The sequence below is a fragment of the Podarcis cretensis genome (genome assembly GCF_951804945.1).
Source record: "Podarcis cretensis genome assembly, chromosome: 3".
Taxonomy (NCBI): domain Eukaryota; kingdom Metazoa; phylum Chordata; class Lepidosauria; order Squamata; family Lacertidae; genus Podarcis; species Podarcis cretensis.
The window spans coordinates 17,252,402-17,280,225 of NC_137172.1; the positions used below are offsets into that span (position 1 = coordinate 17,252,402).

General features: G+C 42.6%; 1 protein-coding gene across 8 annotated transcripts in view; it reads right to left on the reverse strand.

Annotated features, from left to right (window-relative positions):
* The window catches only part of MAP4K3 (mitogen-activated protein kinase kinase kinase kinase 3), a 65,986-nt gene extending 41,698 nt beyond the window's left edge, over positions 1–24,288 (reverse strand). For 4 of the 8 annotated variants that reach the window (XM_079968570.1, XM_079968568.1, XM_079968571.1 and 1 more), the window contains exons 1-9: positions 23,908–24,287; positions 12,699–12,756; positions 10,579–10,669; positions 7,532–7,596; positions 4,229–4,284; positions 3,363–3,410; positions 2,123–2,165; positions 1,396–1,468; positions 654–785 (exon numbers count right to left, since the gene is read on the reverse strand). In XM_079968570.1, coding sequence (XP_079824696.1) covers positions 654–785; positions 1,396–1,468; positions 2,123–2,165; positions 3,363–3,410; positions 4,229–4,284; positions 7,532–7,596; positions 10,579–10,669; positions 12,699–12,756; positions 23,908–24,015 — 674 coding nt within the window. In that variant the 5' untranslated portion in view covers positions 24,016–24,287. Of the gene's footprint in view, positions 1–653; positions 786–1,395; positions 1,469–2,122; positions 2,166–3,362; positions 3,411–4,228; positions 4,285–7,531; positions 7,597–10,578; positions 10,670–12,698; positions 12,757–23,907 lie in introns of all 8 variants that reach the window. The other 4 variants (XM_079968567.1, XM_079968566.1, XM_079968573.1 and 1 more) reach the window with 2 other exon arrangements.
* Between the last annotated feature and the right edge of the window lie 3,536 nt (positions 24,289–27,824).

Consider the following 27,824-nt stretch of genomic DNA (forward strand, 5'->3'; position numbering starts at 1 on the left):
AGTCCCAAAACATCTGGAGGGCCGAGTTTGCCTATGCCTGAGCTACATCTATATGTGATAGCTCAGGAAGAATTGTCAAAAGGATGCTACTAGTAATTTGCAGGACATCTACTACTGAACAGCTGAAGTGGGTTGAAACACACTCAGAAGACAGCATGTGTGGTGCAGGGGAAAGGAATGTAAACCAAAAGCTCCTGAGAGACCGGAAGTCACCACTGCTGCCCATGTCTGAAGGTTCATTTTTCTATCCCTCTATTGTCTCTAGCTAAGCAGGCTTTTATGATAATCGAATATCTATTTTGGAAAGAGACTTTAGAAATGGCAACCACATAAACCCTGTATCATAAAGCCTTAAAGTAAGAGAACTATCCCCGTCCACATTTTTCATATTTGAAACTGTTCCAGAGCGCTTTCCTAGAGACATAAGGAAGAAATAAAAGGAAAGAATCACACCTTTCCTTCTTTTTCCTTCCTCTATCAAACAGTTGCCAAAGCTGACTGTGCAAGCCATCTGTCAATGGACAGAAAAATGCAAACATGCAGGCAGGTTCTGTATTCTGTGGTTAGTACGTTACTTTTAAGAAAACCTGAAAATCACATGTATCCTCTCGTAGTTATTTTCCTATTTTCCAGCTTTACATACATTTACCAACCTCATTGGATGCAAGTCAAACATAGGGGGCTGAAGTTCTGCTAGTTCTATAGCAGTTATTCCAACAGCCCATAGGTCACAGAGCTGATTATAGCCACCCTTCCTTTCAACTGCAGCAACTTCAGGGGCCATCCTAAAAATCAGAGAACACTAGATTGGAATATGCAGCAAGTTCTAATCCTTAAATTTTGGAAACACAATGCAGCCCAAGTAATTTTCAATAAATTTCACTGTTAATCTCCCTGTTGTTCATTACACTTTTAATTAAGCCACACACAGCAAATGCCGTCCTACCTTCACGCGTCCCAATGCCAGGTCAAGGTTGCTGTTTTTCCACTTTGCCTGCCAACATTTCAACCGGCTATTCTAATTGTATCATTAACATTTTACAACATTTATCTCCATGCTACAAGATCTATAAATACACACCCATACCCACACCCTCAACTGCTTTTGAGGACTCTTTCTTTTGGGTAATTGGCAACCATAACTTTGCCCAAGTACTGTGTGAAGATTGAGAAAGACATGCCTACTGCAAGTCCTTCAAAAATGAACCCACAATCCATGCTGAATCCCCCACTGCCAAAATGCTGATCGAGCGACAACCCACAAATCCTGATTCTGTCATCTCAAAACAAATGTTACACAATTCATAAAGGTTTCCCCATCCACTTCAAGATAAAATGCAGCTCAAGTTATATTTTTATCCATGCAATAAGTATTACTAAAGAAAGGAAAATTACCAATATGGTGTTCCAATGAAAGATTTCCTTTTAGCAATTGTAGCTGTTATTTGTGCTGCTACTCCAAAATCAGCTGTAAAAGATTTGCAGGCAATGTGATGTAATAATTAACATGCTTATTGTAACAAACAGAACAGTCAGAGTTTTATGCAGTCCAGATATTTACAAACTGGTTGGAACAACTTTTGAAAGCCTTTTTAATCTTTGTTTCATATTTCCCTCTAACTATGCAATTATCCTCAAAGTGCAAGAAAGGCCACATTAAGCAATTCCTTCCCATTTCTAAGACAATTAGTCTTTTCATTTTGAATGGGCTACCTTGCAGCCTGCTCCTGCACCCTTCTATTTCTTCCTTCTATTGTCTTCATTTAAACTGTACAATAAATACTGGTCACCATCCAAAAGAGCCTCTAAGTGTATGCAGGTGAAAAATTCACATACAAACAAAGCTTTCTAGTTTCCAGCCCCGCAAATTCTGACAGCTGAAGAGGAAAGCCTTCTTTGAAAAAGAAAAAGATGAACAGCAGCTTATCTCTGCAATCATTCTGGTAAAAACTTCAAAGCAAAAACTTGCCAGGAACACATACAACTTCTTTGGATTGTGACTGTACGCTTTCTGCTTTCCTAAGCAAAGCTACAAATAATGATATGATACTTCGCTGCTCAACCATCTGGATGATCATACTACAACATATAGCAAAGCGTATATAGAAGTGAACGTACCTACCTAATTTCACATAGCCGTTATCAGTTAAAAGAATATTTGCTCCCTGGAGGGGGGAAATGGCAACAGACAGCTTTTTAGACTTCATGTTCTTTTAACTGTTTTGACACAATGAATATGCTACTTAATATTCAGAATATAAATGCTAGGAATGGAACAAAACTATAGTGCCATTCTTGCATATATATTTTAAAAAAGGATAGCAACTATAGAACCATATTTGCTAACGTAAAGAGAGGGGTGGCAAGCAATACCCACCCTCAGGGTGATGATTACAGAGCTGTCCACCCTCATATCAAGACAAATTGGAACCAATGCCATAAATAGGATATCCTAATTGGAATATATGTCATCATGAAATATGGCACAGCAACATTGCTTAATTTTATTAAGTTAAACTGGAACTAAGTATACTTCTGCAAAGTATACCCTTTGGCTCTTCTTTGCCAGTAAAATAGCATTTTGGGTACAACAAACCACAGATATCCTTTACAAGATGTTGTTCAAACAGAAATAACATATGGTGCTTCCCTAAAATCATCAGCTTGAATCCTCATTAGCCCAAGCCAACTTCAGTTCGTAAACCCCCTTCACAGGTCACCCCTGAGGTTTGACAGACCCTGTAAGAATGGCAGCTTGATTTCACCCAAGGTGATTCCAGTCACTAATGTAAATCAGTGATTCCTTCTCTCCCTGCAGCCTCCAGCATCAGTTCACAGAGACCTTCAACTCCCAGTGTTCCAAACCCAGGGAGATGAAGGATGGGGCTTTCTTCAAACTGTCAAACCTTGGTATAGATCCGGAAAAGCATGAGCACAGTGGAGCTTTCTTGATCTCTTTCCTTTCTGCACTCCCCAGAGTTATTCCTAAGGTAGGAGGGCCTTCTGGAATATCATAGGACTGCAACACGCACCCCTTAAATAGGAAAGTGTCTTCTGCTTGTGCAAGGGGAACTCTAGATTCCATTTTATGTCTTCATCAATTTAAACTGTATTTTGCATCATCCACAGGCAACACAGATATAATCCCACAGGAACAGAATAGCCATTATAACATACTTGAAACAAAACCTCTGCCAAAGCACTTCACTAGACCTTTTAAAAGGACATTTCTGCCTCCTCCATACAATACATTTATATGATCCCAATTTTTAAAACTGATGGGACTTAAAATCATATTTCATGGTTAACATTTTAACTGAGAACTGTATACACCACATGAAACAATTCAAAGAATCACCTACCTTTATGTCTCTGTGCATTTTTCCTCTACTGTGAAGGTAATATAATCCCTATAGTTAAAAAAAAAAGCCATTGGAAAAAGTTGCCTGTGTAAATTCATGTTTTATTCTATACAGGGGGAAAACCAACTAGATGAAAAAAAGCTAAATGGTGTCTCTGCTATGTGTCTTGATTGTATTTTCATTCACATCACTGCAGGACCAACCTACATTTGAAAGGCTGACAGAAGGAATAAGGAAGGAAGCGGAAACAAGACAGGTTCACTCTCTCCTTTCAAGGCAGAAAGTCGGCAGTGAACATCTTCAGAAAAGCATCTCAGATGACTCAAATTTAGGCAACAGCAAAAACCATGACAGAAGCCCATAGCTATACTGAAGCCTGCAATCGTAGGTAGTGCACTTATGTTCCTTCCTTCTGAGCAAATGTGTTTGGAATTCGGGCGCTGCTTGTGCTGGCAGTTCATCAGCAAATACAAATAATCAGAAGTACACAAGAATTTTTCGTGAGCTACAGAGCAGTACATCTGATGCCTAAGATTCTAAGCCATAAGATAGGTATGTTTCTCTGCAGCACCCTAAGCCAACACACACATATGTAATACATAGGCAAACGCATAAGCTTCAGTACTGACTCCTTTGTGGGGGAGGCAACTAAGAACTGGACAAGAAAAATATGTAGCAAATCTGGCTGGGAAACCCAGCCAGATGGGCAGGGTATAAATAATCATAATCATAATCAGCAGAGCAATACCTAGAATTAATGCACAATTCCACATCTGTTGGTATTCAGCAAAAGATGGCGACTTATATTCCCCCCCCCCCCAGATTATTTCTATGCCAAAGGCTAACAATATAAGAATAATATTCACCTGTAGTGTTTCTCTGCTAACATAAGCAATTTGCTGCTCCGAAAGAGGTCCAGTTACTAGAAGAAAAGAGCCCCCCCCAAACAAAAAATTAGAATGTTCACCGCAATTTCACTGTTACTCTTCAAAACTCACTGCAATTTCGTTCCCTTATCGTTTCTCACATGCGTGCGCATGCGCGCACACAGTTAATATTCCTAGCCCGGAAGCAGATGAAATAGCACCACTTCACATTTTGCCAGAAAGCCAAGGCAGGCTCACATATAAGGATTTTGGCTGGAATTCGTAGTGATGCTCCAAAGGACCAAGGCACAATTCTGTTTGGAGGATGTCTTACCCCTTTTGCCCAGATTAGAAAAACATAACAACGTTTTTCACGTACTGGGTCCCAAAGCGTGAAACTCCCTACCTCCATATATTGGCCTTTGTTTCTCCCTACTCACCCTTACAGTGCAGCTGCAAACAAGCTCCTTTTTGTTCTATACTTGGCTTTCAAGAGTTGCCTTTGTTTTCCTTTCCATATCTTTCTTTTGCTACGTTTCTCCCTTTTAAAGAACTTGCTTGGTATTTTAGGATATTTTATTATTTCTGTAAATCCTTGTCTACTCTTTCTCAGGCCCCCAGGAGTGATCTGGTGTGTGTGTGTGTGTGTGTGTGTGTGTGTGTGTGTGTAGGGGAGTGTATCTAAACAGTTCAAACTCTCAGGTTCTACATACTTTAGAAACTATGATCAGAGTACCATGAGCTCAGTTTCCTGGAGGGGGGAGTTGTGGAAGATTATAATCAGATGATCTAAACTGAATTCTAGATGTAGGTAACATGGAACAAGTTGTAAGAACTATTCTATCAAAGCATCTCATGGAAATACATAGAAGATTGTGCTTAAAATCTTTTGGATTTTACGACTTGCGTATCTAACGGTTGACACTGGCCTGGGTGATAGAAACAGCTTGGAAATTAATTAAGAGGCAGAATATTTCACTCTTTTAAAAAGCAGGTTTGCAGCCAAAATCAGTAGTAACAGGAAAGCATTAGCTCCTGACATCTGTTCAGCCACACACGTAAAATAAGCTCATTTCCTAACACACAGGTGGCACCATCACAAGGACACCATCAATCACTGTGTAACAGAGAAACACAGGAATGATGAGGCATAACGAAATAACACAATATGCCTGTAGGAGAGAAGAGCTCTCTTCTTTGTTGAGCATAAAAGAGTGACACAGCTTGAGTAACAGAAAGGTCACACTATCATTCAACGGGAGGGGAAACCCTCTACTTTCCCTCCCTGTGAATTTTGTTCAACTATTGCAAGTGGAGAAAATGCAGTTTAGAGAAATAAGGGGAGGAGATTAGCAAGAATACCAAGGAAACTGCTTTGCAGCCCAGCAGAACCCCAGCCATTAACAATATGCTGCGGTGTGTCCAGGTTTCTGCTGAAATATGACCAAGCATCATCACTGGGTTAAATGCCTTTCATGCTGTGCAAATAAGACTTTTGACTGGGGCCGCACTCTGTGACACAGGGCATAGTTTAGGGCAGCAAACTCTGCCTTCAGCATACTGAAAACTGTACCACACTAGATGGGCCAAACAAGCTTATTACCATGGTACATGTTATATTAGTAAGTCCACACACGTGGCATATTATACTCAATAAGGAGATTTGGTTGGCATTTTCCAAACCCTGCTGTATACTTGACTAGCAGCGAAAATCAAAACATTCAACTATTCAACATTCAATCTAACAAGATTAAATGTCTCTGATAAACTTTGCTGAGCAATAAGTAACAATGCTGGGATCCTAAGCATACTTTCATGTTGCTGTTTTTACCACTAATTGACTTGTTCCCCTGTTAGAACTGTTTTCAAATTTTGTTGCAATTTATCTATTTACAAGAGGAACCTGCAACAAAATGTTGCATCATATCCTCCTTTCTGTTTGGGGTTACAGACATCTAAACCATTCAAGCAGGGCATTCCACTTTCTCTTTTCCAACAGACACTTGGAACTAGGTGGTTACTAAACATGATCAGTCCTCACTGAGATGTTCCCCAAGTACAGTGGTACTTTGATTTACGAACTTAATCCGTTCCGGAAGTCCGTTCTTAAACTGAAACAGTTCTTAAACCGAGGCGTGCTTTCCCTAATGAGGCCTCCCACCGTCGGTGCCCTCCCACCGTTCAGATTCCATTCTTAGATTGAGGTAAAGTTCTCAAACCAAGTCAATATTTCCAGTTTTGCAGAGTTCATAAACCGAATCGTTCGTAAACAGGACCGTTCTTAAACCGATGTACCACTGTATAACAATTCTTCCCTATTGTTTCTCAGAGGCCCCATTACGGCTCTACTTCTGTTGGCACTTGCCAACTGAGTTTTGTTTTTAGAGGGAGCCATCTGTAAGCTGCCTTGGGTTTGATATTATAACAGAAATGCAGGAAACGAGATGTAAAAACAAACATATTAGATTCCACTGAGAGCAATAGGACTTAATTATGCCTAGGATCAGGTTGCAAATATTTCACTATCACATATCCAGAAACCAACAAGGATTGTTACAAGATGTGCAGAATTTCAGGTCAATTTACTTGTGTCACAGTTTTTATTTAAGGGATGGTGGTGTGCAAAGAGATTCTACTATTATTAAAACATAGGTGTCTGTTGAATATATTAAAGTAAAATGAAAGTTTAGAAGTGGCTTATCCATCTAATCTCCTTTTACCATGAGCGTCTTACATAACTACCTTCTTACAACTGTAACCAACTACAAGCTTTCATAACTGCCAGTGCTGAAAGCAAAACAAGGTAATATTCAGAAAAAGAATTAAGGCAGAAGGGCTCTTATACTGAGCAGTTATTAGTCAATGAATATTCATATTACAGTGGTACCTTGGTTTACAACCATAATCCGTTCCGGAGGTCCGGTTGTAAACCAAAACAGGTTGTAACCCAAGGCGCTCTTTCGCCAATGGGGCCTCCCCCCAAAAATTGGTTGTAATAATAAAAAAAGGGTTGTAATCCAAAAAAAGGGACATGCACTTCCGGGTTTGATGTGGTTGTAATCCAAAACGGTTGTAATCCAAAGTGGTTGCAAACCAAGATACCACTGTATAGTCAAGAGGCTTGGCCTGTTATTTTGTGGTGCCTGTAGGCTATATAGTTCATGCATTATATATATTTTCTTGGCTTTAAAATAAACTTTTCTAGGTCCAATCTGGAATTATTAAAGGAGTCAACAGAGCCCTCTTAATTTTCCACCTCCTATCTGCAGTTCCCAAGAAGAATTACACCTCTCTTTAACTTACCATGGTAAATGTCCTGCAATGAACCGCCTCCACAGAACTCCATGCAAATCCACAGTTTATCACGTCTAAAAATCAAATTTTATTAGTTTTGCATATTTATAAACAATAAATAAATGGTTAGCAATGGCAACTTTGCCCTACTTTTTGGATTAGAACTAAAGGCTGCACCTTTTGGCCCTGCACAACTCTCCCTTCTCTATCTCCTGCAGCGAACTCCAAAACTGACAAAGAGTGCTCTCTTCTTTGAATTGGGCACCACATCCATATTCAGAAGTGTTCTCTGTCACTGTTACATAACTATGGGATTTTCTTCTTGGAAGAGGTGCTGAAGGAAATTATGCAATACCATTTGGTGGTGGCATTTCAATGGCCAGTCTTTGGAGGATTGGTTGGTATTTCATTCTATTAGGATTTTTCTCAGTTTTCCACTGTCAATGCTTACACTTCAGGTTTTAAAATAGTGTAACCAATCTACGGCCTTCAGAGTAAGCAGGAAAAAAATCTAAAATAAATACAAAACCACATGAGGCAGCACATAACACGCCGACATGGTTCAAAATGCTGTCCAAATGCAGAAGTTGAGACACAGTAACAATTAAATATGCCGCACAATGTAAAAAAAGATGCAGGACACATCTAAATAATTATGCTGCATCTCAGCTTCCTGGCTAATTTACTATATTTGCCACAAATGTAACAGCACACATTCTTTTATTCTGATAAAACTGCAAACTAGCCACACAAGATTTGCTTTGCTATTTTAAGAAGCTGCAGTTCCTTCCAGATCATGAAGAGTCTTAACAAGGGAATTCTCTGGGCCTTTTCTACCTGACTGTTAAGCAGGGAAGTTCATATTAGTAGGTTTTACGTGAGACACGGAATTTGATGCCTAACATTACACAAAGAGAAAAGAGATAAAGAGATAGCTTGGTAGAACATGAGACACTTAATATCAGGGTTGTGGATTTGAACCCCACCTTGAGCAAAATATCTCTGCATTGCAGGGGGTGGACTAGATGATCCATGTGGTCCCTTCCCAACTGTACAATTATATGAGTCTAGGAACTGCATGGTTTTCATTAATAAGAAATTTAGGATGTCGGAATTCAATGGAATTCATGCCACTTGAAGTAACTCAGTGAGCCTTCACTAAAAAGCCATCCTGATTAAACTCAATGAGTCTTAAGAAAACAAGTATGAAACAGCTTTAAATAAACTGTTGAAGGCAAAAATATATTTAAGGTTCAACAGCACATGTCAAAAATGTGGTTAAATTCAATCATAAATGGTCCCAGAAACATTCAAAGCAGCATATTTAGGCTTGATGTGCTCTGAGTAGTTCCAATGAGAGTTTAGAAGGAACTACTCAGGGAACATCTTTATAAACATCTTGGATGAAGGAACTGAGAAGATGCTTAGCCAATCTGCAGATGACACCAAACTGGCAGGGGTAGCTATTGCAGCAGAAGACAGAATCAGGATTCAATATGACCTTAACAGACTGGAGAACTGGGCCAAAGTTAACAGAATGGATTTCAATAGGGACAAATGTAGGGTTCTACACTTAGGCAGAAAGAACCAGCTGAACAGATTTAAGATGGGGGGCACCTGGATTGCCAGTAGTACATGTGAAAATGATCCAGGGGTCTTAGTAGACCATCAGCTTAACAAGAGTCCACAGTGTGATGCAGTGGCAAAAAAAGAGTGAATGCTCTTCTACGCTGCATTGACAGAAGTATAGTATCCAGTTCAATGGAAGTAACAGCACCCCTCTATTCTGCCTTGGTCAGGTCACATCTGGAATATTGTGGACCTGTCTCAATACATTGTTGGCCCAACACATGTGGCTGGACTTTGAATGGGTAATCTGGCCTTTGAAATATATATCATTAGGAGCTACCCAATTAACTAGGCTGAAATTTGCTTTAACAGATTTTAATATTGTATTTTTAAATTATTGTAACTTGTCTGGGGACCTTATATGGTGAAGGGTGGATAAGAAATCTAATAAAAATACAAAGATTCTTCCATAGGATGACTCCACCTGTTCACAGAAGCACACCATTTAATACAACCCTTTATCAGAACCTCTGCCTTAATACATCAAAGCAACACTGTCAACTGCATATCTATAGGTCAATGGTCACAATAAAGAATCTCAACAATGAAGTGATTCATAATTAAGTAACAAGACATTTCTAAACTGTAATAAAACAGGCATAACTGTGACAGTTAATTAGGACGATCAACTGTGCCCCACCCCTGACAAGTCTCTTGTACCTACAGCTAGAGACATTTGGAAATTTGGCAAGAGGGGTTCCCACACACACCAGCCATCACAACAATGATAACTGAATACCAAGAAGAGCTTCACTTGATACATTTCTGCTTTTCTGGCCAAGAAGCCATGCCTAAGGAAAAGCTGACAACCTGATTAACAAGAGAAACAGCTGGAGAGGAATGTCTGGGGCTTTAACGCAATACAGAGAAAGTGCTCGCCAATACAGGAAAAGTACTCTGCAGAAGTATAATAAGGATTTGTTCAACTGAGGGATGATAGCATTAATTGATTAGCCAGCCGTGACTGATTAATTCTTTGATTACAGATTAAAAGGATCAACTGTACTCTCAGAGCAAAAGACTCCATCTGGCTCCTCCACTCTGACTAGGTTCCATCCTTCTTCGTGCTGGAGGAGAAGTACCCATGAAGCCCAGGGAAATGGCGTAGAGCAATGAGGCAAGAACTTGTGATGGGGAGAAGAGAGCCTACATAATTGTTTTCCAGAAAAAGGATTATCGTGCCCTTTGTATACTCTAGGGCAGGAACCACCAAGGAGTTTGAAGTGATTTGCTATGGATATGAGAAAACAGACAAAACAAACTCCCTAAGGAGTGCAGCATGCCACAGATAATTAAAACTTGGTACTGGCAAATCCCCTCCCGATGCCCCCCACCCCCATCATCCAAATTCAGGGTCATAATAGGTCTTTTATTTTTGCAAGCAGTGAAGAATTCTTAGAAGAATAAAATACACCATAAAAATATACCTGAGATAGCTGCCAAAATAAGCAACAATGTTTGCATGCTTACAGTCTTTCATCATAATGATTTCCTGCTGCACAACAGCAAAATCTTCGCCTACAAAAGAGAGCACATTTTTTAGTAACTCAGTAAGGGATGATAACAATAAATACTGGCTTACCTTAAAAGGCTGTGGTAAGGCTTACCTAGACAATGCATGTGTAATAACCTTCCATTCTTAAAATACACTATATACAGAGAATTATTCTCCCCACTCCCTGTTATCAATAACCCACTTATTCAGATTTTCTGAAAAAACCCTGAAACAATCCTAAGCAATTGCTTTCAAGAGTTCTTGTGTTGGAGTAGTGAAGATTGTCAGACTACGACGTGGGAAACCAGGGTTCAAATCCCATCAACCATGAAGCTCACAAGATGACCTTTGGTCAGTCACTTTCTCATGGGCTAACCTAATTTGCAGTGTTGCTGCAATCCAAAGGGTTTGTTTAAATGCCCTGCCCTATGCTGAATTCTCTTCTTACTGCCCTTAACATTTAAGGCAGATTTGCATGACATGCTGACATCACAGCACAGGAAGGTCTCTCTGCCCCAGAGCAGTATATGCTGCTGCTAGAGAAACACCAGAGATAATCTGCCTACGGTTTACGTGGAGAGAGAGAAATGCACATGGGGTTTCTGTTTCGGCAGTAGATCTATGCTGAATACCAGGTCTGGTTCCTTCTTCAGTCCTGCTATACATGCAACACTTTCCTGCATGGATATTATTTATATGCAGGAAAAATTGCATGGACACCACCAAGCATGACTAGGGCAAGTGACTTATTAGCAAGTCAGGCTAATTTGTATGTGCACAGCTCATTTTGCTTTCAAGCGTCAGCTTTTCAAAGGGAATGGAGTTTCTGGCAAGGATAAATGCGGAATATATGTGTGTGGGCATATTGGGAATGACAAAAGAACAGAGCCCAGTGAATGGCAGCTGTTCTGATCACCAAAGTGTCACATTTGTGATTGTTAGAAGCCTTGTGGAAATCCACTCACAGTTCTCATGTTTTAACCAGGCACCGTTCACACGTTTTTCAAACTTTTCTCCGAGCCATTAAACACTAGGAATATCTGGGTTTTTAAATCAAAAAGCGATTTTCTACAGGAATATGCACCGCTTTGATTCCAGGAGGCGCAGATACACACAGGAATACCCACTGCTAGTTATGTTCACAAAGTCTGCAACCTCCTTGTATGTTTGTTTGACTTGGCACAGACTTCTCTGTAGAGGGAAGTTTATCCCTTTACTCTTTCCTTTGCACCCGGCTGTGTTGGTTTCTAGGTGTTCTGTAACTTACAAAGGTCCTTGAAATACAGCCAAATTGTTACCTACAGCCACTTCCCTGCTTAGATCATCTTCTTTAAATAAGAACACAGAATTTCAGGGTGGTGTGACTGTACAGTAAGCCTTATCAGCATACAAGGCAGAAAAATGCTAGTGAATGTTGCTCCTATTTTGCCATTTTTGTCAGCAGACAGCAGAAAGCTGTTATATTGCTTTGGTTTTTCTAGTATTCCTCCCCCCTATACTTGGAAAAAATAATTCTATACTATCTGAGGTTAAGATAGGAAAGGTCAAGAACTGATAAACAGTAACATATTTTATTCACTTACATTTGTGGGGGGCGGGAATTCATTAATTTTTTTCTGCCAGCCTTTCAACTCTTTACTCATTGAGACCAAAGAGTGTGCACAGCAGGGCCTTAGCAACTGTGGCACCAACCTAACACATTTTGGTGTGGCTGCAGACTCTCCAACCATCCAGAGCAGGTTTGGGGGGCACACAGAAGAAGGGAGTAAAAGCAAATCCTGACTGTGGAAGTGGAAGTGCCTTGTATAAGTGGGTTGCCCCAATTGGATATTACCTTAACCAAAGACTGTTAAAAAGCGCTCTGATAAGATTACAGTTTTTATTTGGGGAAATTAGTCGCTAGCAATAGTTATTCAGGTGCCATGGTTCAGTCAGACACCTTTTTTAAAAACAACAACACACACACACCAAAAGAAGAAGAAGATGGGGGAGACACAAAAAAGATAAATGGAAATAGAACTACAAGGTAGGGAAAAAAATTGAAAAGCTTACCTGGTTCTAATTTTATTACTTTAATCGCTGCCAGTTCACTTGTGTTAACATTCCGAGCCTATTAAAAAATACAACCAAAGGATATTAGAACTAAGAAAACAAGCAGTGCTACTAAAGTGCTTAAAATGCTGGAATCTGGACACTCAACTTTTAACTGAACCACCTTCAAAGTTCTGGTGGGTGGAAGGGCAAATTTAAAATCATAGTTGAACAGTCAAGAGGGAATCTTCACATTTGAGACATTTTGTTGTTATTAAAAGCATGCAATAAGCTATCTAGAGACCTTCGAGGGTGGGGGAAAAGACTGTCTATAAATATCAATGTGCCTTAATTATTCATACCACACTAGCAGTCCAATTTGCATTATAAAACAACCTAATGTTACTCAAGCTTGTGATAAAGTCACCCGGTTGTATCTGGTGGAGGCTTTGCGCTAGCGATAAAGCACTACTGCTCATACCAGGAAGGGCATCTCCCAACCAGCTCCTCGTACCAATTGAAAAGCTAGTTGCTCTTGAGGGGTTGGGGCACTCCAGAACAGAACTGGATATTATACAGAAGGCTACAGGAGGTGAGTCGGGCAGTAGGGGATAGAAATTCTATTATTCTATGACGACAAGTCTCCAATTCTAAACATACAGGCAACCTGTTTACATGGGGGTTATGTTCAGAGGCACAGTGTGTGTCAGTGAAATCGTGTATATTTGAAACACCATTGGAAAAGCCTGCAAACACTCTGTCCGTCCGTCCGTCCGCCGTCCTGTTCCAACCCCTTTGTGACATTTTAGGTCACTTCACGGTTCAGCGTGTGTAAAGGTAAAGGGACCCCTGACCATTAGGTCCAGTTGTGACCGACTCTGGGGTTGCGGCACTCATCTCGCTTTATTGGCCGAGGGAGCCGGCGTACAGCTTCCGGGTCATGTGGCCAGTATGACTGAGCCACTTCTGGCAAACCAGAGCAGTGCACGGAAACGCCGTTTACCTTCCTATCCGGAGCAGTACCTATTTATCTACTTGCACTTTGATGTGCTTTCAAACTGCTAGGTTGGCAGGAGCAGGGACCGAGCAACGGGAGCTCACCCTGTCGTGAGGATTCAAACCGGCGACCTTCTGATCGGCAAGTCCTAGGCTCTGTGGTTTAACCCATAGCACCACCCGCGTCCCTTCAGTGTGTGTAGCCACGTGCATATTGAATGGGCGTAAATGGGCAGTTACTTGAACTTACTGAGAATAAATCACTTCGAAGTCACTGGGCCTTACTTCCGAGTAAACATGCTTAGGAATTTGCTCTGAGTTAGGAGACTCTAGAGCAGATTTCTTGGGCATCAGGGGAGAACAGATTGGGGATGTCCCATCACGCAAGTGGGTGGGCATCGTTAGATGTTGCCAATCATTATTTTCCCACATACCCTTATCAGCCATGTTGCACTTTCAATACGGTGTATTACTGAAGGGGGAATGAGAAGGGACCCAAATGGAAGTTAGGGTCCTGCTTCTACCAAAACACAGTAGCCTTGTAAATTCTGCCCTGACTACTGTTTGTAAGTTCTTCTTATGAATTGCTATTAATTTTATTTGAAGTAATTCCAGGAAACTATTTGATGAGTTGTCATGTTTCTAGAGTGACTTTTGTTTTGGTGAACTGAAAGTAGAATCATAGAATCATAGAGTTGGAAGAGACCACAAGGGCCATCGAGTCCAACCCCCTGCCAAGCAGGAAACACCATCAGAGCACTCCTGACATATGGTTGTCAAGCCTCTGCTTAAAGACCTCCAAAGAAGGAGACTCCACCACACTCATTGGCAGCAAATTCCACTGTCGAACAGCTCTTACTGTCAGGAAGTTCTTCCTAATGTTTAGGTGGAATCTTCTTTCTTGTAGTTTGGATCCATTGCTCCGTGTCCGCTTCTCTGGAGCAGCAGAAAACAACCTTTCTCCCTCCTCTATGTGACATCCTTTTATATATTTGAACATGGCTATCATATCACCCCTTAACCTTCTCCAGGCTAAACATGCCCAGCTCCCTTAGCTGGTAGGAAGAAGTAGTAAGTCTCTTCTTCCTTTAAGAGAGCTGCATGGAGATGGGATGTTGCAGAGTTTCACTGTAAACTGGACTAGCGAACAAAGAGAAAGAGTAAAGGCAGTGGATGAGTCAAACTCATTGCTTCACTTGCTTTAACAATCACTGCTACTACCTTAGAAGGCCATCAACTGTCAGCAGCAGATTTAGAGGCCAAAGCCAGCCCTCGTGGATCATATTTGCTCTAGCACTGAAAGTCCTTCAACTGCCAGAAGCTAAAGGAAGGTCCAAATCCAGCTCTACAAGTTTCTATCAAGAATAATTTTCCACTGAAGCCTTAGAATTCTGCATTGTAATTGTTTTGTGTAACTGCAATCTTGTTAGATGCCTTAAGCATGCCAATGGACAGTGAAGTTTTAATAAAATATCAAGCAGCAATCCCCTGCTGTACCATGAACCAAGGTACTGCATACAATCTTTGCATAGTGGTTCATTCTGTAGGTAATGAGTGGTTGTCTTTGCCATATTTTCTAACCAATTACCATAGCTGGTCCCAACAGACTAAGCCAATAAGTAGTCATCACTTTATATTAAGTGCCAACAAGTGAAAAGCTGAATAACCAATAATCTCTACACTAGTTGTTGTTGTACTGCCTCCCGCAGTTTGGTCAAATCTCTACACATTAATGAATTAATGAATCACATTAATGAATATGATCACATAATGCCACAATGCTCAAATACGCTAATGAAGAAAATCCAAGGCTGGATCTAGACACATCAAAGAAGCATTTCAATTTAAAGCGTTGTAAATTAAACAGGGAAAACAGGTAGAGAAAAACAGGACTCCACGTTGCCATCTGTTGGCACAATGTCATATCGCACGTACAATTAATATAGTAAATCGCTTTTTCTTTAATAGTCTAGCTGAGTCCCAAGGTTCAGCAGTACAAAACCAACATCCCTAAGGCAGTGTATAAATTTTATGAAATAAATAAATAGAAACTAACAAACAATATGGTCTGTTGTTGTTGTTTAGTCATTTAGTCGTGTCCGACTCTTCGTGACCCCATGGACCAGAGCACGCCAGGCACTCCTGTCTTCCACTGCCTCCCGCAGTTTGGTCAGACTCATGTTTGTAGCTTCGAGAACACTGTCCAACCATCTTGTCCTCTGTCGTCCCCTTCCCCTTGTGCCCTCCATCTTTTCCAACATCAGGGTCTTTTCCTGGGAGTCTTCTCTTCTCATGAGGTGGCCAAAGTATTGGAGCCTCAGCTTCACGATCTGTCCTTCCAGTGAGCACTCAGGGCTGATTTCCTTAAGAATGGATACGTTTTATCTTCTTGCAGTCCATGGGACTCTCAAGAGTCTCCTCCAGCACCATAATTCAAAAGCATCAATTCTTCGGTGATCAGCCTTCTTGATGGTCCAGCTCTCACTTCCATACATCACTACTGGGAAAACCATGGCTTTAACTATACGGACCTTTGTTGGCAAGGTAATGTCTCTGTTTTTTAAGACACTGTCTAGGTTTGCCATCACCTTTCTCCCAAGGAGCAGGCGTCTTTTAATTTCATGACTGCTGTCACCATCTGCAGTGATCATGGAGCCCAAGAAAGTAAAATCTCTCACTGCCTCCATTTCTTCCTCTTCTATTTGCCAGGAGGTGATGGGCCCAGTGGCCATGATCTTTGTTTTTTTGATGTTGAGCTTCAGACCATATTTTGTGCTCTCCTCTTTCACCCTCATTAAAAGGTTCTTTAATTCCTCCTCACTTTCTGCCATCAAGGTTGTGTCATCTGCATATCTGAGGTTGTTGATATTTCTTCCGGCAATCTTAATTCCGGCTTGGGATTCAGCCAGCTACCAAAACACTAATTCCTGTTCTCTTATGTGAGGAGTAAATTTTTTTGGATACTACTGTTAAAAAAAAATGTAGGACCCCTCAGAATCCATTCCTAGAATACTTCTGTCCATGAGATAAAGAATGGCAACTTCCAGTTAAGAAAGTAAAAAAGAAATATGAATATCTAGGAATTTTCTCCATTACTAAGATTCTTGCACTTATTTCACAGTGTGGATTCATATGAAAAACCATTATGGAAAGGATCCAACATACACAGGGATGATGAGCCAATGTAAGTGTTACTAATCTCAAAAATCACATCTGCCAAATTGTACTGACATTTCTTATGTTCCAGCACCAAATGCATCTATATTCTGAGATGACTGCCATAAATCAGCTTGCAGTAGGGGAAAACACCTGTGTTTGATGTTGTAATCTGAACTAACACTGTCTGTTTTAACACACTATTTGCAGCCTTTTAGAAGGATAGTAAAAATGAGGATTCTGGGCTCCCATTGCAATTGAACCCACAATGTGTCCATCAATGGCAAGTCTATTTCAAAAGCCTTGTCTCAGAGAAAGAACCCCTTCCAAAGACATAGGATCTATGTCAGATATAATAATATTTTGTTTTTTCAATTCTATCCCTGCAGTGTATTTGAATGTCAGGTATCTGAATGTTTTGATGTTCTGAACAGTTTTTATATAAAAGCTGAATTTTATATTGTTTTCATTTTCTATTATTAAGTTACACATAAATGTGTTTATCATTAATTTACACCAAATTCCAAGATGAAACTCCTTAAAATAAGGGCCATTTCATAAATTAATTTTATCCCAATCAGGGCATCAAATGCAACTTGCAATGTAAAAACTCTCTCTCTCTCTCTCTCTCTCTCTCTGTGTGTGTGTGTGTGTATCTGTATCTATATCTAAATCTATATCTACAGATTCCAAGCCAATAAAAATCTTTTTTTTAAATATTTATTCAAAATATACCAAAACAGTGGCACAAAAAAGCAAAAGATTTGAAACAGCTGCCTTAGACTGAACAGTTCTGCATCTGGAGTTTCCACCATCCCCTATGTTTCCACCAACCTAACCTCTCTCGCTGATGGGAAATACAGCAGGGTCTCTGAAGCAGAACTTAAAACTCTGGGCAAACTCATATTGGGGCAAGCTGCTCTTCAGAATCCCAGCCCCAAACTGTTTAGGACAGTGGTGTCCAAACTTTTTTCAAAGAGGACCAGATTTGATGAAGTGAAGGGCCACAGGGGCTGACCAAAGTTGCTGGCAGGATTAAACCGACCAACGGGCTGGATTAGGCCCCAGAAACAGACTTTGGACATGCTTGGTTTAGGACTTTATAGCAAGAATGAGGAACTTGTGGCCCTCCAGAGGTTCTTGGACTCCAACTGCCAATAGGCCCAGTCAGCATGGCTAGGGATGATGGGAGTTGTAGTCTATCAGCACCAGGAAGGTCACAGGTTCCCCACTCCTGCTTTATATAAAAGAATCAGTATCTTAAATTGTGCCCAGCAACAAACTGGAAGCCAATGGACAACCTGCATAATAGGAGCAGGGAGCCTTTTTCAGCGACATTCCCTCCTGGGCAACCTTCTGAGGGCTACCTGCCAGTGGTGGGCAGGATCAGAGGCAGAATTAGCAAATCAACTAATGTAAATTTTGCCGTAGTACAGTCTGCTAGTTCGTACACCCACTCATACACTCCTCTGCATCCTTCATCCAAATAAGCAAGAGACATTATCAGAGTTCAATGACACATTCCAGCCAGGCAAAAATGCCTCAGTTATAAAACATGGCTGGTGAGAGGGATGGCTGGGGGATAGCTCCAAGGGCCAGACAGAATGAGCTGAGGAGCATATTTGGTCCACAGACCTAATATTCCCCACTCATAATCTACACCAACTAGAAGTTGCTCTCCAGAATTTCAGGTGTGAATCTCTCCCAGTCTTACCTGAAGATGTTGGGGGATGAACCTGGAACCCTTTACTTGCAAAGTAGATACACTACTACTGATCTACAGCCCTTCCCCAACCAAATCTTTCAGGAGCAGTTCTGGATTCAGAAGCACTCCCAAACTGCAAACTTAATCCTTCAGAGAGAGGGCAACTCTATGCAAAGCAGGCTGTATTCCCCAACCAGGTTTAGCTTGTGTACTGGCTAACAGTACTTCCAACTTATCTAGATTGAATCTCTTCTTGTTAGCCCACATCCAATCCATTGCTGGGTTCAGTTTCAACTCTTTGGCATCAGTTGAAAAAGAGAGAGAGAGCTGAGTATCATGAGAAGACCCAAGCCCAGACTCCATATGACCTCCCCTAAGTGGCCTCACATACAGTAAATATCAAAAAACAAAGAGAACAATATACAGCCCTGAGGAACCCCATAGACAAATGCTGAATGGGCTGAGCAGGAGTTTCCCAGCACCACCTTCTGAGAGGGATCAAACACTTAGGTTTGAACTACTGTAAAACAGAGCTGCTAAATCCCATATCAGCCCAAAGCTCTGGGAAGATACCATGATTGATTGATTGATTGAATCAACCAGCAGAGTCACCAGGGACACACTCCTCCTGTCTAGCTCCTGGTGTTTGCTGTCCAAAAAGACAGTTTCTGAACTCAGGTTGGAGAGGATCCAAATAACAAACTTCAACCAAGAAAGCCTATAATTGAGTTTCTATCGCTTTGGTTAGGCCCTTCCTCAAGAAAGGAGAAGGAATAATTATTGAGGATGATGAGATCCAGTTATGTTTTTCTTTAGCCTGTGGTCAGGACAACTTCCTTAAAAGAAACTGGGGTACACCATCTCCAAAGCTGCATACAACCTCCACCACCTAACTGGGAAGGCAGGCCTTGTTGGCAGCTTCAACTAACTAGGATGGACAACAATGTAACAAACAAGTGGTTCATCTCATTCTGCAAAGCAACTTGTTCGCCTCTAGACTCAACACAACACAATTCACCCATCAAAATTGAATAACTGACTGTCTCAGTTACCACCCAAGATCAAGCTCTCAACATACAGTGGTACCTCGCAAGACAAATGCCTCGAAAGACGAAAAACTCGCAAAACGAAATAGTTTTTCGTTTTTTGAGTTGCTTCGCAAGACGGATTTCCCTATGGGCTTGCTTTGCAAGACGGAAACGTCTTGCAAGTTTGTTTCCTTTGTCTTGCAAGTTTGTTTCCTTTTTCTTAAAACCATGCATTCACTTCGAGGAGCAACTCATAGCACGCGGTGTGGTAGCCTTTTTTGAGGTTTTTGAAGACTTTGGTGATTTTCCAAAGTCTGTGCTTCGCAAGACGAAAAAATCGCAAGACGAAAAGACTCGTGGAATGAATTAATTTTGTCTTGCGAGGCACCACTGTAAAGTCGAAGTTGAGTGGATGTGATCAGCAAAATATTTTCCAAATTCATCACACGTGTCATACTGATGCATTTGCCAGGGAGCTGCAGCTGCATTTTGGGTGTATACAACAAACCTGAGTTTGCATCTGCATCATGTAGGAAATGGCCCAAATAAGCAAAGATTTTCACAGATTCGGAACAAATTTTTTTGCCAAAAATCAGATGCATAAATTATCACTACCTATCAATATGTTTTTGGTTTTTTAAAAAGAAAATGACAGAAACTATGCTTGTGTGTGTAGGCATACATGTGTATGTGGGCACAACAACTCTTTCCTTTGAACTTAAGACCCCATCTCAGCACAGGATGCATCCTGGCAACATTTGAAAAATGCATTCTCTGCCTTCCTGTGCTGCCAGCAGCTTTAAAGAAATCTGTGACTCCCACACTGGAGTGTATTGGAAGTATTTCCTGCTGGTTGCCAGAATTACATTTCTGTTTGCCACTGACAACCTGAGATGTGAACCCCTGCCAATAGCAAATGTTCTATTAACTGCAGAATGTTTTGATTAAGGAAAGTTTATAAAGTGGCTCTTTAACTACTCCAAATTGCACAACCTTGTTTGACATCCTCATGGCATGTATATGGAAATCAAACTTAAAAGGCATCTCAATATTATTAACCTAAACATGCACTTCCTGGTTTTCTTGCACTAACATATTATGCCAACATTCTTTGTAAGACATATGTTGTTATATTGTAACCAAGCAGTTTGTGGCTTTTCAGCATTTAAGTATTTTCTGTATCAGCATGCGTGTGTGTGTGTGTGTGTGTGTGTGTATTTGTGCAATATTATTTCCATTTTAACAGAATATGCAAAAACTTGATTATTCACAAGTGCTTAACTTAATAGTTACAAAAATCAAAGTGTCAACTAAACAAGATCTTTGTGTCAACTAAAAAGGACGACTTTGGAATTCAGGCTAGCAATAGCTCAGATTTTTAAAAATTGTAATTATTTTCATATACATAATGTAATTTATGTACAGGGGGATGCAAGGTGTAGCTTCCATCATACATTTCTTCCATTTGTATGACTGGAAGAGTTAGAAATAGTTCTGCTACTCTGAAGTTCTGATCACATAAGTTTCCTCAATGTTTAATTTAAATTGACCAGCTCCCTCCATCTGTTATTTACTTTTTACTGTCTCCTAAGTGCTTTGCAGGTGGCGCTGTGGGTTAAAGCCTCAGCGCCTAGGGCTTGCCGATCGAAAGGTCGGCGGTTCGAATCCCTGCGGCGGGGTGCGCTCCCGCTGCTCGGTCCCAGCGCCTGCCAACCTAGCAGTTCGAAAGCACCTCCGGGTGCAAGTAGATAAATAGGGACCGCTTACCAGCGGGAAGGTAAACGGCGTTTCCGTGTGCGGCTCTGGCTCGCCAGAGCAGCGGTGTCACGCTGGCCACGTGACCCGGAAGTGTCTCCAGACAGCGCTGGCCCCTGGCCTCTTAAGTGAGATGGGCGCACAACCCCAGAGTCTGTCAAGACTGGCCCGTACGGGCAGGGGTACCTTTACCTTTACCTTTAAGTGCTTTGCACTATGTTCTTAGTTCAGCCTCAAACCCACACCACTGCGTTAACTGCAACCCTGAAAGGTAGCAGCAGCATCCTTATAGATAACAAACCTCCCAGGGCACACAAAGAAGGTATAACTGCAATGTGAGTTGAACCTATGTCCTATCAAATCTTAGTCCAGCAATCTATCTGTGGCAACCAGAGGCCCATGTGACCGCTAATCTGACCTACTACCTTCAGACTGATTAAGTTTGCAACAAGACATTGCAAGTAACAGCCCAATTGTGTGACATTTCCTCACAAGTAAATTCCACAGTGCTCTGTGGAGCTTATTTCCAGGCAAATGTGCAAAGAACTGCATCCTAAAAACTGATTTACCGTACATGGAGGAATTCAACATTCCATCAGCACAAGTATTTCTGCTTGCTCCAATGAATGATCTTTCCCCAACCCCCCTATTTTCTGTTCTTGGAGGGATGGTCCTCCTGACACACCCTGAGCCAATGGGGGAACGTTTGAGAGGCACCATGGGAGAGGACTAGTTAGTTAAATTCAACCCTTAATTTCTAGACGCAGTCTCCACAACCAGATTTTTGGTAGAGACCTGCCTCCTCCATTCATCTGGCCCACCTCTAGACTACGTAGCCTGGTACACTCACTCCTCAGGGCATTCCAAATTCAAAATAACATTCATGGGCTTTTTCAAAGCTCTCCTGAGTGATCTAAACCCACTTCTCCTCATGCCACACTCCAAGCAGGGTTTTAAAAGTCAAGGGTGTCTACATGCCTCTCTAGTTTGGGACTATAGTGGTGGTTTGTTTCGTTTTACTAAGAATTCGAAATGATCCTGGCTTTCTTTATCACACACCTTCCCTTATTTTTCATTACTTGGAGAAGCAAGAAAACTGAAAGACAGGCAACACTGGATTGTAAAACAAGTTGTTCTCAGTAAATCATGCATTCTAGCAGAGTATCACTACAACTTGGATTAAAAGGCATGTTAGAACATTGCTATGAACAAGCCCTAGGGACTCTGTCAAAGTGAGGTGTTGATGAAAGGCAGGGCAAGCGGTTTGTTTTACATGGAGTTAAGCATGACTCTGTGATATTCCTTCTTTCTCAGAACATGGCTGTGTCTGACGCTGTGCCTTGTTCACCAGGAATGCTAAAGAGCACGTTCTGCTTGGGACCAGGCCTCCCCAAAACATGAGCCTGGCAGGAATCTCGACTAAAGCTCCCACTATCAAGAGTCCATCACCTCCTAAATGCAAGCGTCAACAGCCTAGACTTCATTCCTGGGAGTGAGAGAGCTGGCTCTCAGGAAACTCTGCTTCTGATAACAAACTGACAGCTCCTTGCAAGTAAGAAAACACTTTAAGCCCAAAAGGAAATGGGACTCCTGTCTCTTAGCCTCAAGGGCTGCTGGAAGACTGGGGGGGACAAGCCCCTAAAGTCAGGATTGTGGGCCTGAAGTAAAAAAAAGAAACATGCCAAGAAGTTGAGAGACCAGGGGGAAGAGATCAATAGATCAAAAGATCACAGGTCTTAGGAGGGATTTCTTGGCCAGAGGCCCTGAGGACTGAGCTAGCTGGGTTAGGTCATTCAGAGCCAGGTTTGTACTGACAAACCTGGCTGGTAAGACTGAGAATGGCCTCCAGGAAAGGGAAACCCAGCTGTCAGGTTGTGGGTGAAAACTGGCGTCTATTGACAAGAGCTGAGCATCTGAGGAATAGGGTAGTGGGCTGGGAGGGCATGACATACAGACAAGGCCTGTGTTGACATAGGGTGACCCACCACCTCCTACCACCCCACATAACAACCAACTTCTTTTCGCCCTGCAGCCACCATGATCCTCCCATTTTGGGGGAGGAGGAAGAGGGGGGGGGGGTCTGTATTATTTACTCAGGATGCCAAGCGACTGTATAGGAAACACTCCTAAGGTATGATGTTTCAGAATGCAATAAATAAATAAAAATAGATGGTGCACTGGGACTGCAACAGGAGAGATACGCTGGTGTCACAATGACAAGTCAGAGAGAGAGAAGGAAATCTGTGGTTGCAGGTGACACCCCCCCACCCAAACCTCCAAGGCACCCCCAAAAGAGCAAGTCTGGGGAAAGTGGCGCCCCCAATTCCACCCAGAACTAATGCGATGTACATCAAAGGGGAAGAATAACGGGGGTGAGGTTGACACTGGGATATGTGTGGATTTGGGAGAGGGGCTGCTGAGACACGGGTATGGGGCGGGCAGGCCAAGCAACCATCAAAGAGAGGAAGGGGGTCCTGCTAAAAGACACCCCCCCCCAAAAAAAAGTGGAAAAGGGGAGGGGGAAGGGTCAGCTTTTGCAAGGGGGAGCGGAGAAAGGGGCTCTGCGGGATGCCCCGGAGAAGGCGGGTACCTTGTAGACGTCGCCGTAGGTGCCGCTGCCGATGCGCTGGATGAGCTCGAAGTCCTCCTGGGGGTTCCTGCGGGACAGGTCGCACACCCGCCCCCCGCCGGCGCTCATGGTGCGCCGCCCCCGGGAGCAGGGAGCGGCCCCCTCGCCCCGCTCCGACGCAGCAGCGGCAGCCACCGGGGGGGGGTGAGGGCGAGGTGCGCGGCGACGGAGAGGAGGGGCGGGCGGGAGGAGGGCCAGCAGGTGGGCGACGTCGGGGGGGGGCGGGGGAGAAAGGGGGAGGAGGAGGAGGAGGAGGAGGAAGAGGGAGAGAAGAAGACCCGGAGCGATCACCGCCGCCAACGACGACGCCTCCCCCCTGCCTGCTCAGCCAACATGGCGCCCGGAGCCGCCGTCTGCGCACGCGCGCAGGTCCCCTCGGCAGCCCGGCGTAGTGCTTGCGAGAGGGAGGAGCCCAGGAGGAGGAGGAGCCGGACAGGCTCGTGGCACCGCCCAGCACGCTCGGAGGGGCGGAGCTTAGCTAACGGCAGCTGTTAACGGATGCGCGCCACAGTGCGAGCTTGAGCTTGCGGGGAGAGGCAGTTAGGGTTTCGCCTCCATTCGGGAAGCTGGCAAGAGGACGCAGTTGTGCAGTTTCAGCAGGTATTTATTGATTTGCAGGTTTTGCTCTGTTTTAGCTTGATTCTGGCTTCAATGTGATGTTATTACACTATTATTATTATTAATTAAATCTGTATACCGCCCTCCATGCGATGCTCTCAGGGTGGTCCACATTATAAATACGCAGAATATCATTATTATCATTTATTAAATTTGTATGCCGACCTTCATCCATAGATCTTGGGGCAACATAATATCACAAGATAAAAAAACACAAAATACATAATATAAGAAAAATGGCAAACCAATAAATTCCCCCCTCCCACAGCACATTTAAAAGGGCATCAGATGTCAAATCAGCCCAAGGCCTGTTGAAGAGGAACGTTTTCGCCTGGCGAATAAAGGTGTATAATGAAGGCACTGGGTGAGCCTCCCTGGGGAGGGCATTCCATGAATGGGGAGCCACTGAAGAAAAGGCCCATTCACGTGTTGCCACTTTCTGAATTTCTCCTGGAGGAGACACATGAAGAAGGGCCTCAGAGGATGATCTCAGGGTCCAGGTGACTTCTTATAGAGAATAAAAATATGTAATAAAAACAAGAACAAAAGCAAAACAAACCAATAAACGACCGTTCCCCACTCTCCCTGTATGTGTATGCACGGCCGGCCTACTCATGAGGCAGGTGAGGCAACCGCCTCAGGCAGCCAGATCCACGGGGGCAGCAGATCCCAATGTCCATCTTTTATAGAATCATAAAGTTGGAAGGAACTCTGAGGGCCATCTAGTCCAACCCACTGAAATGCAGAAATCTCAGCCACCTCACACATGACAAATCACCATTTAACCTCTGCTTAAAAACCTCCAAGGGAGGAGAGTCCACCACCTCTAATGGGAGTCTGTTCCACTGTCAAACAACTCTTACTGTCAGGAAATTATTTCTGGTGTTTAGTCAGAATCTCCTTTCTTGTTACTTGAAGCCATTGGTTTGGGTCCTACCCTTTGGAGCAGGAGGGGGGAAAACAAGTTTGCTCCATCCTACATGTGACAGTCCTTTTGCTATGTCCTTTAGCTGTTTACCTTTGTTCCTGATGTAGATCCTGTTAGAATTCCTGCTCTGTGATTGCAGTCATGGGATTGTTGTCTTTCACATGATGGTGTATGTTTTGACTCCACAGAAAGGGAAGTGACGGAGACAGGATGCTTGTGTTACTGTGTTCTGTGAAGTGGGACTATTGTCCTTTGTTCTTTCTCTTTGCTGTCTGATGCTATAGAGAGAGAGCCATGTTGCAGTGCTCTGTGTGTGTTTATATGTAAATAAAATAGATTAGCCAAAATGCTGAGGTCTGTTACGCAAACTGCGAACACTCTGTGGATCCCTAAGTGTGCTGATGTCTGTTGGTATCAGTCGCTGTGATGTTCCAGCAGAAGAAAGCTTTTGAAGCTCCCGAACGATCGACCAGGAGGGAGAGAACATGCCAGTCGGGCATGTGTCTCTGCCAGGGTCCTACTTGAGTGTAGGGCGAGCTCCTGACAGATCCTCCCTCACCTGGCACCCCCTTCTTCCCTAGCGGGGAGGGGGACACCATCTTGGGGTCTGCCTTATGTGCCAAAATGTATTGGCTGGCTTTGTGTGTGTGTGTTACTTTTTGTAACTCAAAGCAACACTGCACCAACCTGGTGTTCTCCATATATCTCGAACTGTAGCTCTCATGAGCCCCAGCCAGTTATTGGCCTGATGGGAGTTGTATTTTGAGATATATGGCGAACACCAGGTTGGTGCAGTGGTAAATGTTGAAGTGCAGGTATTTATTATGATAGCTTCCAAGGACAGTCTATTGCCAAACTCCCAAAGAAAGTTCAAAAATGAAGGTGGTTGTGTTGGTCCATTATATCCCAAAGAGCAGCAAGTCAGCTGATAATAATACAATCATGTTTTGGCGAAGGCTGATGTAGTGGTTATCATTATGAGCTTTGCCTGGAGAGACCTGGGTTAATATACCTAATCAGCCATGAAGTTCACTATGTGACATTGGGCCAGTCACTGTTTGAGCCAACCTATACAGCAGAGGGAGCATGTGCCAAATTAGACCTGTCCTCCAATTTCCCAAGCTTAGCGTCACTGGCAAGTATTGTTCCAGTAGATAACATCATCACGCCTGCTATGAAAAAAAATAAAAATACTGGAGCTGCATTTTTGCTCCATTAATGCTGCATTGCTGCACTTAAGCTTCTGTTCTTCTTTATGTATATATCCAATAATTTGGTCCTGCCTATATTTCCGTGTGCGGCTCTGGCTCGCCAGAGCAGCGATGTCACGCTGGCCACGTGACCCGGAAGTGTCTCCGGACAGCGCTGGCCCTCGGCCTCTTAAGTGAGATGGGCGCACAACCCCAGAGTCTGTCAAGACTGGCCCGTACGGGCAGGGGTACCTTTACCTTTTTATATTACTGAATGTACTTTGCTTAATATAGTCTTTTGATGTAATTTGTGCTTTTGTTGCATATCACTTATTGCCTTGGTGACTTAGGTTAACTTTTTTTGTTTTTGTTTTGGCCAGTTAATTTTTATTGATTTTTTAAAAAATTTAACAAATTAATTCAAATTTAATACAGTACAATTTTAAAAGTTGACTTCCCACCCATCCTCCACATTGTGTCCTTGTTTTTCCCCTCTTGCTGCATTATAGCACATGCTTTTATCTAATTCATAATCTGTTGCTTATAATTATAATTTTAACATTAACTATTATTATAGGGAGATTTTTAATGTTTGATGTTTTATTGTGCTTTTAATATTCTGTTGGGAGCCGCCTAGAGCAGCTGGGGAAACCCAGCCAGATGGGCAGGGTATAAATAAATTACAGTATTATTATTATTATTATTAGGCAGGAATTATCACAATGTGAAAGTGGAAGTTGCTCCAATAGGGCAAATGGGGCACTGCTCAAGCAATTTCTGTCTGTCCTCAATCGGTCCCCAGCTACCTGCCTCCTATCAGTCCAGAGGGTGACCTTGTCTGGCAGCTTCTTCCTCCACTGTTGCCCTTGTAGAATTCAGCAGGGAGGAGAAGAATGGGGACAGAACTAGGATTAGTTGGCTCTGTCTGTCATTAGCTCTGGCGCCACCTGCTGCTGGCCTCCCTGCCTTCTGCCCTAACAGTCCCAATTGGCATCAGCCACCATGGTGTTGAGGTACACAACTCTAAGGTTTGCTTGTTGTTTTAGTTGCTCCTGTATAACTCTTTTGTGGTTTTTGGCTTTTCTTTCTCTAAAAGCATGGGACGTGGGTGGCGCTGTCGGTTAAACCACAGAACCTAGGAC